Here is a 22463-nt window from a genome sequence, read left to right on the forward strand (position 1 = left end):
GGACATTTCTACTTTTGATCATCCTCAATAATCCAGGAGTTACGTTCGATTTCTCTGTATAGAGGTTTCACTCTCTGTATAGAGAGAGATTTCACTCTCTGTATAGAGATTTCACTCTCTGTATACAGATTTCACTCTCTGTATAGAAATTTCATTCTCTGTAGAGAGGTTTCACTCTCTGTATAGAGATTTCACTCTCTGTATAGAGATTTCACTCTCTGTATAGAAAGAGATTTCACTCTCTGTATACAGATTTCACTCTCTGTATACAGATTTCACTCTCTCTATAGAGAGAGATTTCACTCTCTGTATAGAGATTTCACTCTCTGTATAGATATTTCATTCTCTGTATAGAGATTTCACTCTCTGTATACAGATTTCACTCTCTGTATAGAGATTTCACTCTCTGTATACAGATTTCACTCTCTTTATAGAGAGAGATTTCACTCTCTGTATAGAGATTTCACTTTCTGTATAGAGATTTCACTCTCTGTATAGCGATTTAACTCTCTGTATACAGATTTCACTCTGTATAGAGAGAGATTTCACTCTCTGTATAGAGAGAGATTTCACTCTCTGTATAGAGATTTCTGTATAGAGATATCACTCTCTGTATAGATATTTCATTCTCTGTATAGAGATTTCACTCTCTGTATACAGATTTCACTCTCTGTATAGAGATTTCACTCTCTGTATACAGATTTCACTCTCTGTATAGAGATTTCACTCTCTGTATACAGATTTCACTCTCTGTATAGATTCTCTGTATACAGATTTCACTCTCTGTATAGATATTTCATTCTCTGTAGAGAGATTTCACTCTCTGTATAGAGATTTCACTCTCTGTATACAGATTTCACTCTCTGTATAGAGATTTCACTCTCTGTATAGATATTTCATTCTCTGTAGAGAGATTTCACTCTCTGTATAGAGATTTCACTCTCTGTATAGATATTTCATTCTCTGTAGAGAGATTTCACTCTCTGTATAGAGATTTCACTCTCTGTATACAAATTTCACTCTCTGTATAGAAATTTCACTCTCTGTATAGATATTTCACTCTCTGTATAGATATTTCATTCTCTGTATAGAGATTTCACTCTCTGTATAGATGTTTCACTCTCTGTATAGAAAGAGATTTCACTCTCTGTATAGAGATTTCACTCTCTGTATAGAGAGAGATTTCACTCTCTGTATAGAGATTTCACTCTGTATAGATATTTCATTCTCTGTAGAGAGATTTCACTCTCTGTATAGAGATTTCACTCTCTGTATACAGATTTCACTCTCTGTATAGAAATTTCACTCTGTATAGATATTTCATTCTCTGTATAGATATTTCACTCTCTGTATAGATATTTCATTCTCTGTATAGAGATTTCACTCTCTGTATAGAGGTTTCACTCTCTGTATAGAGAGAGATTTCACTCTCTGTATAGATTTCACTCTCTGTATAGATATTTCATTCTCTGTATAGAGATTTCACTCTCTGTATAGAGATTTCACTCTCTGTATACAGATTTCACTCTCTGTATAGAAATTTCACTCTCTGTATAGAGATTTCACTCTCTGTATAGATATTTCATTCTCTGTAGAGAGATTTCACTCTCTGTATAGAGATTTTACTCTCTGTAGAGAGATTACACTCTCTGTAGAGAGCGAAGTAATGGTAACCCCGGTTAATGGTAATGATATCGAGGATGGCGTTTGATAATCACAGTAACATACTCTGATATGATAGTTTAACTTCTTTGTCCCGATGTATGAATAGTGTTCCGTGGTGTCTCATTAGTCAGACAATTATGGCTGGGCATTGATCGCTTTTATTTGTACATTTTATAACTGTGATTTGTATTTTACTGTCGATCAATATGTGACACTTTAAGAACTTTTTTTATTATCATTATCCCTTAGCCTCACAAAACACATATATATATTACATTGTACCTCTATAAACGTTCGGGGTGACGTAAGAGTGTCGTTATACAGGTTTAGTAATCATAAGACCAGAGACGTATATAACAAAGTTTTATGATTGTTAAAAATAGATCTTAGTCAAATTATAGGAAAGGATTCAAGACAAAACAAGAACAAAACAAATTAATAAGAGTTCAATTGTTTAAATGTATAATTGCACCTACACAGATCTAATCACTGACTATTAGCCATAGTTCGGCGGACGGGACTTTAAACGATGATCCGTGTAAGGACTATCCACACTCGCAAGCTTAAGATACCTCTGTGGCTTGTCAAAAAACAGCAGGCGTATTAACGCTGTGTTAGGCCATTAACTTTAAGACATTTGACGGACTTCAAAATTACCCTTACCTTAACCAAATCTCTGTAGGCTCGTAATTCTTCATTTCATGTTTCAGACTGCTAGAGTAAGGATAAGGCGATATTAGGCCCCCTGAGCCGCTTTCCAAAAATAGCATAACCAAACACATTACAATAGATGGCTCCACCCCTCTGAGGGGGATGCAACTGACGTTCGTCGGGGAGACGATACCCGACATCGGGAGAAGTCTCGGAGACGGAAAACCTGTCAACCATTGTTAAAATGTGTGACTATTTAACATTACTGGGTCGCACGCCGTCTCATGCCCTGAGTTTGGGTGAACCTTGAAGGTTTGCTAGATATAGCTATAAATACTTCATATAACACAATAAAAAAGCGAAAAAAAAATGAGAAAACGTCGTAGTCAATTCCGTTTCCAAGATATTGTGATTTATCTGAAATGCACTGATATGGATTGCACACATCTGTGGCGTGACGCGTTCAACGGTTTCAAAACACTTCTACACAGGTCACGCCTATAGATACTCTATCTACTAAGACACTACTAAACAGGTCACGCCTATATATATTATATTTCCTACTAAGACACTTCTACACAGGTCACACCTATAGATACTCTGCTTGCATACTAAGACACTACTACACAGGTCACGCATATAAATACTTTATTTACCTACTAAGACACTACTACACAGGTCACGCCTATAGATACTTTATTTACCTACTAAGACACGTCTACACAGGTCACGCCTATAGATACTCTATTTACCTACTAAGACACTACTACACAGGTCACGCCTATAGATACTCTACTTACCTACTAAGACACTACTACACAGGTCACGCCTATAGATACTTTATTTACCTACTAAGACACTACTACGTAGGTCACGCCTATAGATACTCTATTTGCCTACTAAGACACTTCTACACAGGTCACGCCTATAGATACTCTATTTATATACTAAGACACTACTACACAGGTCACGTCTATAGATACTCTATTTACCTACTGAGACACTTCTACATAGGTCACGCCTATAGATACCCTGTTTACCTACTAAGACACTTCTACACAGGTCACGCCTATAGATACTCTATTTACCTACTAAGACACTACTACACAGGTCACGCCTATAGATACTCTATTTACCTACTAAGACACTTCTACACAGGTCACACCTATAGATACTCTGCTTGCATACTAAGACACTACTACACAGGTCACGCATATAGATACTTTATTTACCTACTAAGACACTACTACACAGGTCACGCCTATAGACCCTGTTTACTACTAAGACATTTCACCTATAGATACTACTAAGACACTACTACACAGGTCACTACTAAGCCTATAGATACAGGTCACGCCTATAGATACTCTATTTACCTACTAAGACACTTCTACACAGGTCACGCCTATAGATACTCTATTTACCTACTCAGACACTTCTACACAGGTCACACCTATAGATACTCTATTTACCTACTAAGACACTAAGACACTACACAGGTCACGCCTATAGATACCTATTTACCTACTAAGACACTTCTACACAGGTCACGCCGCCTACTGAGACACTTCTACATAGGTCACGCCTATAGATACCCTGTTTACCTACTAAGACACTTCTACACAGGTCACGCCTATAGATACTCTATTTGTCTACTAAGACACTACTACACAGGTCACGCCTATAGATACTCTATTTACCTACTAAGACACTTCTACACAGGTCACGCCTATAGATACTCTATTTACCTACTAAGACACTTCTACACAGGTCACGCCTATAGATACTCTATTTACCTACTAAGACACTTCTACACAGGTCACGCCTATAGATACCCTGTTTACCTACTAAGACACTTCTACACAGGTCACACCTATAGATACTCTGTTTACCTACTAAGACACTTCTACACAGGTCACACCTATAGATACTCTGTTTGCCTACTAGGACACTACTACACAGGTCACGTCTATAGATACTCTATTTACCTACTAAGACACTACTACACAGGTCACGCCTATAGATACCCTGTTTACCTACTAAGACACTTCTACACAGGTCACGCCTATAGATACTCTATTTACCTACTAAGACACTTCTACACAGGTCACGCCTATAGATACCCTGCCTATAAGATACCCTGTTTACCTACTAAGACACTTCTACACAGGTCACGTCTATAGATACTCTGTTTACCTACTAAGACACTTATAAACAGGTAACACCAATATGTACTCAGGTAACAGACTAGGACACTTCTACACAGGTCACACCTATAGATACTGTTTACTACTAGGACACTACTACACAGGTCACGTCTATAGACACTATACACAGGTCACGCCTATAGATACCCTGTTTACCTACTAAGACACTTCTACACAGGTCACGCCTATAGATACTCTATTTACCTACTAAGACACTACTACACAGGTCACGCCTATAGATACTCTGTTTACCTACTAAGACACTTCTACACAGGTCACACCTATAGATACTCTGTTTGCCTACTAGGACACTACTACACAGGTCACGCCTATAGATACTCTACTTACCTACTAAGACACTACTACACAGGTCACGCCTATAGATACTATAGATACTTTGTTTACCTACTAAGACACTACTACACAGGTCACACCTATAGATACTCTATTTACCTACTAAGACACTACTACACAGGTCACGCCTATAGATACCCTGTTTACCTACTAAGACACTTCTACACAGGTCACGCCTATAGATACTCTATTTGTCTACTAAGACACTTCTACACAGGTCACGCCTATAGATACTCTGCTTGCCTAATAGGACACTACTACACAGGTCACGTCTATAGATACTCTATTTACCTACTAAGACACTACTACACAGGTCACACCTATAGATACTTTATTTACCTACTAAGACACTTCTACACAGGTCACACCTATAGATACTCTATTTACCTACTAAGACACTACTACACAGGTCACACCTATAGATACTCTATTTACCTACTAAGACACTTCTACACAGGTCACGCCTATAGATACCCTGTTTACCTACTAAGACACTTCTACACAGGTCACGCCTATAGATACTCTGTTTGCCTACTAGGACACTACTACACAGGTAACGTCTATAGATACTCTTTTTACCTACTAAGACACTACTACACAGGTCACGCCTATAGATACTCTTTTTACCTACTAAGACACGTCTACACAGGTCACGCCTATAGATACTTTATTTAACTACTAAGATACTACTACACAGGTCGTGCCTATAGATACCATATTTACCTACTAAGACACTTCTACATAGGTCACGGCTATAGATACTTTATTTACCTACTAAGACACTTCTACACAGGTCACGCCTATAGATACCCTATTTACCTACTAAGACACTTCTACACAGGTCATGCCTATAGATACTCTGTTTGCCTACTAGGACACTACTACACAGGTCACGTCTATAGATACTCTATTTACCTACTAAGACACTACTACACAGGTCACACCTATAGATACTCTATTTACCTACTAAGACACTACTACACAGGTCACGCCTATAGATACCCTGTCTACCTACTAAGACACTTCTACACAGGTCACGCCTATAGATACCCTGTTTACCTACTAAGACACTTCTACACAGGTCACACCTATAGATACTCTGTTTGCCTACTAGGACACTACTACACAGGTCACGTCTATAGATACTCTATTTACCTACTAAGACACTACTACACAGGTCACACCTATAGATACTCTGTTTGCCTACTAGGACACTACTACACAGGTCACACCTATAGATACTCTGTTTGCTTACCAAAACACTTCTACACAGTTCACGGCTATAGATACTCTGTTTGCCTACTAGGACACTACTACACAGGTCACGCCTATAGATACTTTATTTACCTACTAAGACACTTCTACACAGGTCACGCCTATAGATACCCTGTTTACCTACTAAGACACTTCTACACAGGTCACGCCTATAGATACCCTGTTTACCTACTAAGACACTTCTACACAGGTCACATCTATGTTCATTCACAAACGTTCACAATCGTTTTAAAGCGAAACTTGCATTCGTATATAATGTAATTTGCTGAAGTATTTCAGTGAAAATAAAGTGTTTTATTTCTTCCTTATTTTTAAAATTATATTGAAAGGGACTCGACAACCGGTCACGTCTATAAGTAGGCACATGAACAAACTTGTCAGGGATTATTCATACCCTATATCTTAAACAACTACCGTTGATTGTTACTTTTAACTTCTTCGTTCTTGGTGTGAAGTTTGAAGAAATAAAATATCATAAAAATGTCGCGATTGATTGTTATGTAACATACATTACCGTGACGCAGCATTACACACGTGGATATACATTTATCAAAAACACATTGGGATCAAACTGATGACCAATAAATGAAATCAGAAATCGTGAGGAAAATAGCTTTTGTCATATTTAAATATGTTCTCAATGATGGTTAAAGGATACATGTCAAGACCAATTCAATCGCATAATAATTGAAGTGATGAAGTATGTGGATACTCTCGTGATTTTTCCTTATCCGTTATGGTGAATCAAAGCATGCGCGTGATACACATATTTGTATTGAAAAAAGTTAAGGCATCTCTTTCACTGCTGAACTGATGCTGAAATTCATATATCTTATTAATTAGCCCTGGTTATCCTCACAATATTCCTGTTTATGTAACGGTTATTGACAGTCGTACACATGTTTGAAGCTACGTAAATACCTCTGTCACAAAAGAAGCTTTTACTTCCGGAATTTACGAGCTGAAATCAAACTTAACTTTTATTATAGAAAGGTGATTGACATGACAGGTTTAACTATAGTTATAGACAAGTGATTGTCATGACAGGTTTAACTATAGTTATAGACAGGTGCTCGGCATGACAGGTTTAACTATTGTTATAGACAAGTAATCGCCATGACAGGTTTAACTATAGTTATAGACAAGCGATCGCCATGACAGGTTTAACTATAGTTATAGACAAGTAATCGCCATGACTATAGTTATAGACAGGCGATCGCCATGACAGGTTTAACTATAGTTATAGACAGGTAATCGCCATGACTATAGTTATAGACAGGCGATCGCCATGACAGGTTTAACTATAGTTATAGACAAGTAATCGCCATGACTATAGTTATAGACAGGTAATCGCCATGACTATAGTTATAGACAGGCGATCGCCATGACAGGTTTAACTATAGTTATAGACAAGCGATCGCCATGACAGGTTTAACTATAGTTATAGACAGGTAATCGTCATGACTATAGTTATAGACAAGCGATCGCCATGACAGGTTTAACTATAGTTATAGACAAGCGATCGCCATGACAGGTTTAACTATGGTTATAGACAGGTTATCACCATGACTGGTTTAACTGTAGTTATAGACAGGTTATCGCTTTGACAGGTTAAGGTGTAGTAATAGAAAGGTTACCGTCATGATGATCTTAATTAGTATATGAAGTATGGATTTTGAATGGGTCTTTAACTGTTTTAACTGTTGTTAGTGGTTGAATTAACATCTGGTTAAAATATTTGTATAATGACGACTTACAAAATATATTGACAACTCATTGAATTATAAATGAGATGGACATAGTGTTATCTAAGCCACTGTAGATATGTTAAGGAGGTTATGTGAACTGCGTAGATTTAGGATACCAACATTTTGTGTTCAATTTTACCTGCCCGTTTAATTTATAGTCAAAATGAAACACCGGAATGAAGGGATGTTATCAGCGTGACCTCTTCACTGAGATTTTACAACGTGAATTATTGGAGCCATAAAGTGAACTACTTGAAACAGATGAGTTATTATTAGGTTTAGTTACACTGAACCTATAAACGCTACAGCAAAACCTTATGTGTGTGTCATTAGTGTTGACTGGTTGTTTGACAAGGATACATCCACCATGATTCTTATCGCTGTCATCTCGCTGGTTTTGAGTTTTTCTCTCAAAGCAGGTATGTTATTTAAACTACACATGTTCATTAGAGCCATGCATGAAGAATTGGATACCAGCACGAGAAATTATATTGAAGCTTTTATTTCTAAACTTAGTAATTTAATACTTTAATATGGTACAAACGTTCTTGATTCAGTACATTACAATAATGTTTTCGATGGATTGCCATGTTACTCTGTGTCACTGACAGTGTTTGAGGTGATATCTTGATGTCTAGCATTGTAAATGCTGAGCATGCGATCTGTTCACTTGTACCAGATACAGAAAGATACGATACAGAACGTATAAGGCTTACGTAATGACGGTCTCTATTTCTATAAAAAAAACTTAAATGTTTGTTATATAATAGTAAGTAAATGTAAAACAAAACGTATTACATGGATATAGATATATTCACTTCTATACGATAAACAGAATAATTAATTTCTTTAAAACATAATAAAAGTGCAGTTACTAGTAAAATGTCTCCGTATCTTTCGATTTACGATTCGGAGAGATACTGTTTTATCACATAAAATAACCTTTTGTTTAATCCGGCCGACATATTGCCTTCTCATATGTTTTTTTTTTTTTTTTTCTATTACTCGATCATTATTGAATTAGTGATTTTTCTGTAACCTTTTACGCAATTTTTGCGAAAGAGTTATAATTTGATTATCTTCATCACATACCCCCTACCCCCACCCCTACCACAACACACACACCTACTGTTAGACCTACTGCAGATAGCCTCAGCCTTGGTGTTATTAGTCGGATACTCAATACGTCAAGTTTTACACGATCCTCGGTACGTCTTGATATTAACCCTTTCGCTACAACGCCAACGAGGAACCGCCTGATTCGACATAAATGTGACCAAAATGGAAAAAAAATGATTTTTCTATTTCTATGAATACGAAAAGGTAATCTCAGTGAGCTTTATCCAAATACCAATTATCAGAAAATATATGTTGGATATGTGTCGTGTCTTATTTTTCACTGGTCGTCAGATTTCTTACCTGAAGCAATATGCACTAAAACATTAGATTTCTCCGGCTTCATTTTTAGGCATTAGAACTTTATCCAAAATTGGCACAAGCTTGCGCGGTACCGCAAAATTGAAAAAAAAATGGACCAAAAATGTTTAGAGCTAATGCTTTCAATATTGAATTTATGATTGAAATGTCGGTGAAATCTTAATTATTGACTATAGCAGAAACGTTACGACTTTCCTCCTGCGTTAGACGAAATTTAATGGGATAGTGCGTTCGATTTCAGCTGCTTACATCCTGATATCATTATCTTTTTTATTTTTGTTTTCAATACATATTTTAATATACTTATTTCATTAGCAAGTGTCCTTCTTTGATTTAATTATTCAGATTAATATGCATTGCGACAATTAATGTCCAAAACCCGACCATTTATAATGAATGCAGTCGGTGATTTACAAGATAGTGCTGGTGACCAACAGTCCCACATGCAAGTGTTGGAGACATGGTAGAATGCCATCTCAATTTATCATTACGATTACAGAAGATAGAATACTAAGGAGTAATCCGGCCAATGATTCAATCCTTTCTTTTGTCACGTATCTCGTAAATTTCCCAGCTTTAATAGTAATATCACCAGCTACTTACACGGTAAGCACACAACTTCCCGGACGCACCTGTTTTATATCTAGACTCCGATTGCACGTTTACATGACGTCATTAGTTATGTACATTAAGATCGATCAAGGCGATTAACTGCAAAAGTTGTTCCGTCAAGATAAAACGTTTCTTCCGTTCAATAATTCAATACGACAAACAACAACAAATGCAAAAAATGTTTGTCACTGCGACAGAGACACTGTGACTAATTTGATAAATAAAACAAATAATTTTCAAACAACAATATGCTTCATGGACAAACCGACATATACACACATATATAATTGTATATAATACATAAGTATAAATTAAGTAATAAATATTGAATATAATTTCTTAATTAACTACCGTATAACTTTTTGTACAATGTACTAACAATAAATCCACACACTTTAGAACCCCCCCCCCAAAAAAAAAAAAAAAAAAACAAAAACAAAAAACCACTATTTTCCTCTGTGTGCCGATACCTATGTCGCCTGAATGACACGTACATTTAACACGAGGTATAAATTTGCATTTGCGAATCTTAGACCATCATGTTACCTATTGGCGACGCATAACACAGAGAAAATAATTTCAACCTAATTCAAACTGTCCAAACGGTTGAAATTATATATACCTCTTTCAAAGGTGTCAACGTCGCTGTGATTGTGACGTCGTTGACGCCAAGCCAAGATAACCCCTTCGCTGATGAATTTTTGACGCCGGAATGTTAAAAAAAAATAAATAAAATTCTTTGTACAGTAAATATCATTATGACGTTATCTGGCGTTCAGCCACCTTAAAATTCTTCAGTGTCTCCAGCATTATTGCGCCCAACAATTGTTCAATGCAATACTTCGATTGCTGTTTTTGATCTATATTTACTTACGAATGACATTTAAAATTATTAGGCAATATCTTGTACATATCATACTGTTATTTATGGTCAAAACCATCCTTTGATCGTAAACAAGAACAGTAAATAATACGACTGACTCTTCCGTAAATCTTTATCACAATCAAACAAGTTATCAGACAATCTATGATGTAGGTATTCAATAACCTACATTATACGTCCCGCTGACACGGCGCTATCAGCATACGACCACGGCGACCAGTATTCATCGAACTCGAGTCGTACGGTTACTCTGTCAGACGTCGGATTGTCTCTGTAAAGTGGAGACGGAATCGATGCCGGTGATAGGACTCTCTTTGTGGTACTGAAGTATGAACGGGCATATGTAATCAAATCAGTTCATGAAGCACGTGTTATTACGTGTAGATGTTTTTACGGTTCAGTAATCACATGTATACATACGGTACACACGACCATATCAAAATTTGTGTGTAGTCACGGTTCAGTAATCACAGGTATAAATACGATACACATAACAATATAAAAGTTTGTATGTAGTCACGGTTCAGTTATCACAGGTATAAATACGGTACACACGACTTAAAAAAAGGTTTTTGTGTAGTCACGGTTCAGTAATCACATATATAAACACGGTACACACGACAATATAAAAGTTTGTATGGAGTCACGGTTCAGTAATCACAGGTATACATACGGTACACGCGACCGTATCAAAGTTTGGATGTAGCCACGGTTCAGTTATCACAGGTATAAATACGGTACACACGACAATATAAAAGTCTATATGTAGTCACGGTTCAGTTATCACAGGTGTAAATACGATACGGAGACAGCTTTGTAGAAGCAACGTTATACGGCAAACATTTATTTCAGCGTTATTTCGACCGCGCATCGCCAAGCCACAGCAGAAACAGATTAACAGTGAGTGAATGCAACACAAGCTGTAATAGCATTATGTATCATTGATGTAAGCACTATTTTTACAGAATAATACAATTATTCAAAATGAACATTTTCATTTTTTCTCGGGTAACATTTTTGTTGAAGTGTTAAAAATCGTGACCCAAAATACATCTAAAAACGCTATTTTCTCCAGAATCCCTGACGTGCTACCAATGTGCGGATACTCAAATGGAGGGGCCATGTCAGACAAACACAGCCGACCTAGCGAAATCAAAACGGATCTGGACGAACACGACAAAGGCGAGCGACAACGTAGGAAATCATAAACCGGGTTCATACATTGAATACGTCAAAATTTGTCCCCCAGAACAGAAATTTTGCGCTATTGAACGAATTGAAGATAAAGGTATGTTTGATATGTAATGTATATATGTGCATTATTTTATCATTATTATCATTATTATTATTTTCCTTTTCAGTTGCTATATGGTTGCTATACATTTATATATATATGTATGAAACTCGGGAACAATTATAAGAAGCAATTAAATTCTGGAATTTTCGGATCAACAACATGACTGTATATGACGCATAGTGTTAATGTATTGATATTTTGTACATTGTAACACAATTAACGAAGGAAAAAAAAATTCACTCGTGCCCTGTCCGGGCCTCGAACTCACGATCTTGGACACCAAATCGCCTAGCCAAAGAAATTCCAGACTGCCTAGCTGTGCTATTCAACATTCGTTTCTCGTGGGTATAATTGTTGTGACGTACCCAGACTGCTGTTGATATTGCACTTGATATTTTTGACAGCTATACCTAGTTACTTGGATTTATTGGACATTGTGTTGTATTATATTTACTCAAGGTGTATGCAGTGATCTTTAAGAGTTTAAAATGTTACATCCTGGGTCATGACCGGTTATGGTAAAATACCCTTTATCGTGTCACGTTCTCGTTTCTCACGTGTCGAAAACATTAATAAACCTAGTCAAATTGTCGTTATTTTAAACAAGTCACTGATTTGCTGAGAGTCACAATATAAAACATATAAGAAAACGTAATTTATCAGGCAGATCAGTTGAGTTATGATCAAATTTTGTTACCGACGTAGGATGGTTTGATCTATAATCGCCATCAGTTAAAAGTTTTAAAGAAATTTTATCTTATGAAAAAAAAGTCTTCAAATTAAAACATTACTACTTAAATAACTTATTTCCCCCTCTCTCTCTCTCTCCAGGTGTGATGTTTGGATACATACGGGACTGCAGTGACGGCGAGACAATATCAGTGAATGTTACAAAGTTTCAAAACATGACCCTCAACAGAAACAACTTTACAACATGTGCTTTCCAAAGACAAGTTGGCGTCGTGTGTATAACGTTTTGTGCGGGAGATTTTTGTAATGGACCTGTTTCAAATAGTGTTGGTTACTTCGTCAGTTATACTTTAACACTTCTCGTAACAACGTACTGGATCCTTCTGTACTCACATTGATGGTTTGCAATTAACACTCAATAATAACAATGTATTGGCTCCTTCTGTACTCACATTGATGGTTTACAATTAACACTCAATATAAACATTGTATCGGATCCTTCTGTACTCACACTGATGGTATAAAATTAACACTCAATATAAACATTGTATCGGATCCTTCTGTACTCACACTGATGGTATACAACTAACACTCAATAAAAACATTGTACTGGATCCTTCTGTACTCACACTGATGGTATACAACTAACACTCAATATAAACATTGTACTGGATCCTTCTGTACTCACACTGATGGTTTACAGTTAACACTCAATATAAACATTGTATCGGATCCTTCTGTACTCACACTGATGGTATACAACTAACACTCAATATAAACATTGTACTGGATCCTTCTGTACTCACACTGATGGTTTACAACTAACACTCAATATAAACATTGTATCGGCTCCTTCTGTACTCACACTGATGGTATACAACTAACACTCAATATAAACATTGTATCGGATCATTCTGTACTCACACTGATGGTTTACAGTTAACACTCAATATAAACATTGTATTAGATCCTTCTGTACTCACACTGATGGTTTACAGTTAACACTCAATATAAACATTGTATCGGATCCTTCTGTACTCACATTGATGGTATACAACTAACACTCAAAAATAGCAATGTACTGGATCCTTCTGTACTCACACTGATGGTATACAACTAACACTCAAAAATAGCAATGTACTGGATCCTTCTGTACTCACACTGATGGTATACAACTAACACTCAAAAATAGCAATGTACTGGATCATTCTGTACTCACACCGATGGTATACAACTAACACTCAATATAAACATTGTATCGGATCGTTCTGTACTTACACTGATGGTATACAGTTAACACTCAATATATACATTGTATCGGATCGTTCTGTACTCACACTGATGGTATACAACTAACACTCAATATAAACATTGTATCGGATCATTCTGTACTCACACTGATGGTTTACAACTAACACTCAATATATACATTGTATCACACTGGTGGTATACAACTAACACTCAATATAAACATTGTATCGGATCATTCTGTACTCACACTGATGGTTTACAACTAACACTCAATATATACAGTTACTCACACTGATGGTATACAGTTAACACTCAATATAAACATTGTATCGGCTCCTTCTGTACTCACACTGATGGTATACAACTAACACTCAATATAAACATTGTACTGGATCCTTCTGTACTCACACTGATGGTTTACAGTTAACACTCAATATAAACATTGTACTGGATCCTTCTATACTCACACTGATGGTATACAACTAACACTCAATATAAACATTGTATCGGATCATTCTGTACTCACACTGATGGTTTACAACTAACACTCAATATATACATTGTATCGGATCGTTCTGTACTCACACTGATGGTATACAGTTAACACTCAATATAAACATTGTATCGGCTCCTTCTGTACTCACACTGATGGTATACAACTAACACTCAATATAAAAATTGTACTGGATCCTTCTGTACTCACACTGATGGTTTACAGTTAACACTCAATATAAACATTGTACTGGATCCTTCTATACTCACACTGATGGTATACAACTAACACTCAATATAAACATTGTATCGGATCATTCTGTACTCACACTGATGGTTTACAACTAACACTCAATATAAACATTGTACTGGATCCTTCTGTACTCACACTGATGGTATACAACTAACACTCAATATAAGCATTGTACCACTGATTTGTAGATAGTGTAGATAGAAATATTTGAGATAAAGATTGTCACTAGTGAGAGATAAATTAGATAAAGCTTTGTGTGACTAGTGAGAGATAAATTAGAAAAAAGTTTGTGTGACTAGTGAGAGATAAATTAGAAAAAAGTTTGTGTGACTAGTGAGAGATAGATTAGATAAAGTTTCTGTGACTAGTGAGAGATAAATTAGAAAAAAGTTTGTGTGACTAGTGAGAGATAAATCAGAAAAAGTTTGTGTGACTAGTGAGAGATAGATTAGATAAAGTTTCTGTGACTAGTGAGAGACAAATTAGTAAAAGTTTCTGTGACTAGTGAGAGATAGATTAGATAAAGTTTCTGTGACCAGTGAGAGATAGATTAGATCAGGTTTAACTATTAGACAATTTTTAGGAAATGTTTATTACTGCTCCGCAGACGTTGACATTTTGCATTTTTACATTTGTATGTTGTTTCAAGATTCATCCTGGCTTGTTTGCTGGATTGTCAATTCCACACTATCGCCATCTATCGCAACCTGCTCCGAGGTTTGTTCAACATCAAATCGAACTTTGCTTTTCAATCTCTGATATTGATAATCTCTTAACTTGTTTTTATTGTCCAACATTTTATAGAATTCGGTATGAGGTATCTGCCGATTGATCACCAAGTTACTCTGATTTTGGAATTTTTCAAGCAACACCTTCTTGAATATTTTGGTAACTCGTGCTGGATCTGTTTGGCGAATCCGTCTATCTATTTCCGGACGGAAAGGTTTCATTCCGTAGCCATTGTAGTAAAGCCTCGTCTCTAAATTGTACCGGCGAACAGACCTTGGTGTTTGCGCACTCTCACGGCTGAACTGTGGATCCATGGTCTTGAATTGGGCCACTGTATAATCATTAGTGAGGACATGATGGTATGCTGTAAGTTCTTGTAGCGATTTTTGAGTTCTCTGGAGAACCTGGTTTGCTAAATATTCACTGTGACGCCTATCTCTGTCGTACATCCTGTTGAGGCGTTTTAATCTGTCGTTTTCCAGGACATTCAGCTTCGCAGCTCTATCCCGCGTGGAAGTTGATATGTTGACAAGGGCATTGTACAATGTTCCTTTTCCTATTGGTGAATTGTTCTTGTCCCGTATAAGGCGGAGATTTGTAACCTGTGGCATACTGACCAAGTCCCTGAGCTGGGCTGTTCAAGAGCGTGGTAGCTTGTGACAAATTAGACTAATGTCTAACTTTATATGTCGCCGATGGGTCTAACCACTGAGTGGCTTACATAAGCTGTTGGCGAAACCCTGTTATTTGTATCCGACTAACCACGTGACTGACCTCAGCTGTTGGTAATTGGTAATAATCTTGTGACAACTCACTAGAACGTCACTCCAGTTACCGCTACTTCCTCTGTTGAATCGGCCTCCAATGTAATGCTTTCAAATTAAGAAAAAACAATCTCGGACTAGTATATAAAATTCAAAACATTAAGGATTGAAATGAATGGTACATATACTCTATTTTCGACTTGAAGGTAGCTGGTCATATATCATTTGCTGAACCAAAAGATACGTGCGTATGTATTATTTATATTGGAGCAATCAACAAAAGTAGGGTTTTTTTTCTAAACACGCGGATATTTATGAATCTAATACAACAGTAGATTGTATCATAAATGTAGCAGCAGATTCATATCATTTACATATCATCGACTAGCTATGAAAATATCATAATCTATTTATATATATATTTGGTATCCTGGTTTTGTATACATGTACTACATCATCATCAACATCATCATCAACAACAGCAAGAACAACAACGGTTTGTGAACTATTTGCGAAATAAAATCTAGCTTAAACTTACCTAAACGAAAATCTTCGTAGTAAAATTTTTCATCGGTTCTTTCATCACCCCCATTGCACTATGTCTAGTAGAATATACTCTTTTCTAAGGGAAAGAAAACTCTCTTTTATTCCATAGCGTGGTTTTCGTGATTTTCTTCACCATCACCTCTCTTTCATTGCAATGCCTCAAACAATTTTTATAAAATCCCTCCATTCGATTTTACATTTAGGATATTATAACCAGATACACATAGCATCTTATCTGCTTTACTGTTTCACAAAAAGGTAGAGTGTTGAGTTTGTGTTTCCAAGAGCTACTGATCATCAGGATTTGACAAGGACATGAAAGAATAGCCAAATTCCGATTATATCTATTTTCTGATTATATAACCTTTGAATATAAGACCTAGTTATCTTTTTTCAATGTATTACTACTAGTTCAGTTTTTGGGTCCTATCTAGATTGACACTGAGTTCGAATCCGAAAAATTATGAATAAAAATGTTCCCATTTTCATTTCGAACTAAGGCAAGACAGCATCATTGCTATGTATTTGCTCCCAATCCAAATAATATATGTTTTGTCAATATATAATTTCAAACCGGAGATGCTTGTTGAAATATTTAAGCATGTAAAAGACTCTCAAAGCCATCAGTGACATTAAAAATAATGTCATCAACCTAATGCCGGAACGCCTGATCTTACTCTCATTGTCCCTTTTTTCAGGAGTCTCCATGTAAATCTTTCTTTTGTTTATATGTTGTCCCTGTTTTATTGAATTTGAGTTTGGATTATGATGATGTTCCCATGTAAGTATTTATTATATAGTGCTTCAGAGCGTCTAACATACACATCAAGTAATTTTCGTATGAATTAACTGACTAGTCTAGAGGACCATTTCATAAATTATGAAGATTTCAGATGTAAAGAGATATAGTGGGTTGGGTTATCAAACATTCAGCAAGTCCCATCAGAAAGGCGTGATGCCAGGACTCAGATATAGGATTTCCTATAATAATTGAAATAAGGTTTATACAAAGATATACTGGACAAATTGTTTAAGACAGTCATCAATTTAGTTGTAAATTACAAAATCCACGTTTAATATACATGTATTTGTCGTTCCTAAAGTCATCAATTATATCTATTAAAATGCCATTAAAACTTGGTGTGCCAATTAACCTTAAGATATTGGTTTTTCTTTCCACCATCATTTTCCAAAATTGTTCAATCAAAATTACTAACCACTTGAAAAATGGAAATCTTATTGATATCTGACATAATTTTGATTTTCTTCAGTGAAGTTATTTATTGCGAATATTAAATACTATATTGGTTTCAGATTTCAAGTTAGAAAAAAATGTCCTTTAAAAAACAGTACCACAAAGACCTTGACAGTTTCTGAAATATATATATATATATATTCCCTATCATGTTACCTCACAGTATATCTACCACCTACCATTAATAATTATAAACGTGCAGTGATTAGAGAAAAAAACAACAGCCAAAAACAGAATTTGCATATCAATAGTTAGACATCTCTCAGTTTTTTTCGACACTTGTTCACTGCATCTGTCGCTATAGATCACCAAACTGCGCTGCTAAGTGGAAATGCATGCAGACATAATTTTATACACATATCAGCTATTTCAGAGGTTTTTATATAACACTAATGTTCTATAACATATTCAGAATGATTTTTGTACCAAGTAAAAAATACTTACGGATTATATGTTGGCAATTCGCATCCAATTATTGGGAATGGAGTGAGGGTAAGTCTCTCACCACAGTAAAATCCGATGCCGATGGTTCTGTAACAACGCAGAAGACGATATATCTCAAGGCACCATAAGGTCTAAGTGAAAACTCAAACTCTTACATACCACCACGGGTCAATTCTCAATGTTCATTATGACCATTCAAAAGCATTGTGTTTGTCCGCCACATGTATTTACTTTCATTACAAGATTTAACTTGGAATTATAACATTTTGTAAGTTTGACTGAATTATCCTTCCCATATACATACATATTTATACATGTGAAAAGACAGACGTGATATTTTTGACACACATGGATATCAGTTATAAAGTGAACCAGACCTAATCAGTAAACATTTATTTCCGACATGTTTCTAGCCGTTATCGATTGTTATACACGGTAGTTTGTATTTATCTTCGATTTCTATTGGTTTATGTACAATAGCAGTGTTTAATAGATAATTTGTCAAAGACTAAAATATACTCATGTTGGTTGTATTTAGATAGAGTGAGTGGTAGAATTAAATGTAGAGGAGAACGCAGATCGCGTGCCAATATTAGGGCCCATACCAAACTTGTGTTTACTTAAACATTGAGAAAAGTAATCAGATCGGTTGTAATGAATGTTGATTATGGGTAAAAATATAGGGAAATTCAGCGAACAACATCGATAAATGTGTCAATATTTATGAGAGATTAATACAACATCCATCGTATAAAATATCTCACGACGCCTATTAATATTTTGATTAGAGATTGAAACTATTCAGCATATTAAGCTTCAAATATATTAAATATCTTTTAGCTAATAATTTTTATTGAATAAATGGACTTGGTCTAAAATTATTGAAGTTTTACTGCATTAGTAGCTTATAACGTTCAGCGGATATTAGGATTATACAGAAACGTTCATACTCAAGTGAATATTTGTAAACTTCTGCTCTGTTCAGTACCCGGTGATTGATGATGCTGTCAACATAAAAACATGGCAAACCAGTCATGACAGTAACTCAAATTCGATAAAACTAGAGCGAAAAAATGGACAGAATGAACTACAAGGAAAACAAGACAATGTGTTCCGGAAGAATAAGCGTCTTCTAATTCATCGAAGGCACCCGCCATGTTAACCTTGATTAATGTCACGTTCTCAAATGAGAACAAGGTATAGAACAACGGAATCAACAGGCAAACTGACCTGCATCAAACATGTCCAGCTTCATATTACACAAAGAAATATATTTTGATCAGTAAATATATTTCTTCCAAAGGATACTATAGCTTCAATAAATGTCTCTTTATAGTACTACCAAACAGTTTATAATTAATTTGTCATGGAAAATCATATGACCACAAAGTATTTATGAATCATGACTGCTTATTATTAATTTGTCATTAAATCGCGGAGTAATAATGACAAATCCATTACTTGGAGAGGTTTTCATGGGCATTACATGGATGTATTATTTTTTATTATTTACGAATGGATGTCAATTAATGAAAATAGTGTAACCATTTAAGAAAGTCTTATAACTATCTTTTTTCTGACACTATTCAAGACAATCTGCATAGCTTCAACCCCTAGGTAATTATTTGATATCGCATGGTGTATTTAACTAAATTCCCAATATAATATTATAACATAAAGATAGTACGATAAAAAGTACAAAAACACATAATGGTATGATTATCATGTTATCGGCTCTTCTGGCATGTCTATAGATTCTTTGATATGGTCTTTGCAAAAGAAACTTCAGATATAGTTCTTTGCAATTGGTTATGCAGGAAAGAGTTCAATTTCATTTCAGATTCATTGCTGCGGTTTTTGCAGATATAGTTAAAAGTCTATTTCTTATTTTTAGCCATGAGCTCTGCAAGAAGTTAAATTTGATTTCGAAAGGAAATTTTAAATTCTATTTCGAATTCTTTTGTATTTCTATTCCTGATTAATTGTCATAGATTCTGCAGGCCGGGCTAAATTGCATTTGACACGGGCTTTGCACGAAGATTTTCAAATATATTTCAGATTCTATGCCAAGGGTTCTGCAGAAGAAAGTTTAAACTTCCTTTGGGTTCTTTGCCATAGTCTATGTGAAATGAACGCCAAATTCATGACAATTTCTTTGCATGGTTTTCAAATATATTTTCAGATTAATGACCATAAATTCTGCAAGCAGGTATAGACTTTTATTTCAGAGCTAGATTGACTTACATGATTTTGTAAATCACTCTTTTGTGTTGGTTTGATAATACAAACTTGTTTGTGTGCTAAAGTAGCTAAATAATGCCGCTTGGTTCCTAAGAACAATCATGACACATGCATTTAAAACAAAATAAAAAGAAAGATAATTGTATACTCAGTCCTAAGTTTTAATATGTTTCTGATTTAATTTTTAGAAAAGAAAAGAAATAGTAAACAGAATTTCCAAAGTTACGAGTTTACAATTGTTTCTCATTGGTAACAAAAAGGTATTCCTGCCTTTCCAACCGACATTACTCTTTTACAAATGTACAGACTAATAGTATTTGGTTATATAAAATCGAATCAAATTGATTGAATGAAATGAAATTAATTCAGTTATCAAAGAAGTCAGGAAAAATAGTATTTCGATTCCTCTGATGTTTTTTACTAAACAATATTAATTAAAATTATCGATGCACAGGTATTTGAAAATTAGCAACCATCTAGGTAAATATGTACCTACACTGGGCAGGCCGCTGTGTACCATGGAGATCGGAACATTTGTTTCAGTCTACGTGAATATTCACATGTCATGGAAATGGATTTTTTGAGAGTTGTGTCCCTTTATGGGAACAAAGTATTTCTGTGGTTTTAATATCTATTATTCAAAATATGAGAAAACTGATTGTATTTTATGTGTCAAGAATGTAAGGCATGTGTAGTTTGAGTTATCATATCTTGAATGTGTGATTAAACATGTATGAAAAATGTTTTAACAACTGTGGAGAAACTGAGAAGGTTAGGAGACTATACAAAGCCACCGACTGGTATTTCACTATGTCCTCCAACATCACTAAAGCCCTTTAATAAAATCGCGGTTAAACTATACTGTAATAAAATGTCCCGGCGAAGTGATGTACAATCTGAAAATTCAAACATCATTTTGAAATTTATTGGGTAATATCTCATGTGACTTTTAAGTGATAATGTAAGGCGTAAGATATTGGATAAAGATATTTGAGAAGAGTGTTGTTGACTTCGTGAACTTCCGTTAATCAACACAAAGAAAATTCGCCGACGATGAAATTTCCATTGTTCACAAGTGTAACTGTGTGTTAGTAATACAGGAAATTTGAGGATATTTTTATAGTGTTCCCTCCGTTGTCGTGTGTCTGCTGCCGTGTGCTATTCACTGTCCGTAGACTTTTCCCTTTAAAGCATTACTCCTGCTTAACGCCTGGACTATGTTCAACCAAATCTGGTCTGAAAAAGCTTTTCAACGTACTTAAAGCTATATAAGAGAATGATTAAAATGCAAACATGTTACGTTGGGTTAAGTTTCTGGGTGGGTTATACCTCTTTGAAATTTAACGGAGATCCTTTTATAGTTCAATGCCTCAGTTAGGATTTGAACCCCTGACCTCTTGCATACAAGCCTGACGCTCAACCGATCCAGCTAAAGAGCGGTATATTCCGCTACTATTTTATCAGGGTTACAAGATCCTTACGACTGCTGAACACCTGGACTTCAACCAAATCTGGTCTAAAACAACCTTTCAAGACACTTTTGGATTTCGTTGAAAACTATACAAGCTAATAATTGAAACGAGAACAAAATGCGTTGGGTTCAGTTTCTAAATCCATTTTGTCCATCATTATTTTAATTTGCAGCTTCAAAGCTAATATGAAGACAAAA

The 22463-nt window shown here is 35.5% G+C and overlaps 2 protein-coding genes across 2 annotated transcripts; one reads left to right on the forward strand and one right to left on the reverse strand.

Annotated features, from left to right (window-relative positions):
* Positions 1-8267: 8267 nt before the first annotated feature.
* Positions 8268-13217, forward strand: LOC132555181 (uncharacterized). The gene is made up of 3 exons (XM_060219537.1): positions 8268-8319; positions 11908-12120; positions 12961-13217. The coding sequence occupies exons 1-3, from the start codon at positions 8268-8270 to the stop codon at positions 13215-13217; spliced, it is 522 nt and encodes a 173-aa protein (XP_060075520.1).
* A 2242-nt stretch (positions 13218-15459) lies between these two features.
* LOC132555191 (uncharacterized) lies at positions 15460-16155 on the reverse strand. Its single transcript, XM_060219547.1, has one exon. It carries the CDS (start codon positions 16153-16155, stop codon positions 15460-15462), a length of 696 nt encoding a protein of 231 aa, XP_060075530.1.
* Positions 16156-22463: the final 6308 nt, after the last annotated feature.

The sequence above is a fragment of the Ylistrum balloti genome, unplaced genomic scaffold (assembly GCF_031769215.1).
Source record: "Ylistrum balloti isolate Yb309-2 unplaced genomic scaffold, AGI_CSIRO_Ybal_v1 Utg369646, whole genome shotgun sequence".
NCBI lineage: Eukaryota > Metazoa > Mollusca > Bivalvia > Pectinida > Pectinidae > Ylistrum > Ylistrum balloti.

What these genes read in the sequence shown, in the direction of transcription:
- LOC132555181 (XM_060219537.1), top strand. Translation starts at nt 8,268, where the DNA reads ATGATTCTTATCGCTGTCATCTCGCTGGTTTTGAGTTTTTCTCTCAAA. An exon ending in GAGTTTTTCTCTCAAAGCAG is followed by an intron (nt 8,320 to 11,907) that starts GTATGTTATTTA and finishes TATTTTCTCCAG; the next exon opens with AATCCCTGACGTGCTACCAA. An exon ending in TGAACGAATTGAAGATAAAG is followed by an intron (nt 12,121 to 12,960) that starts GTATGTTTGATA and finishes CTCTCTCTCCAG; the next exon opens with GTGTGATGTTTGGATACATA.
- LOC132555191 (XM_060219547.1), bottom strand. Translation starts at nt 16,155, where the DNA reads ATGCCACAGGTTACAAATCTCCGCCTTATACGGGACAAGAACAATTCA.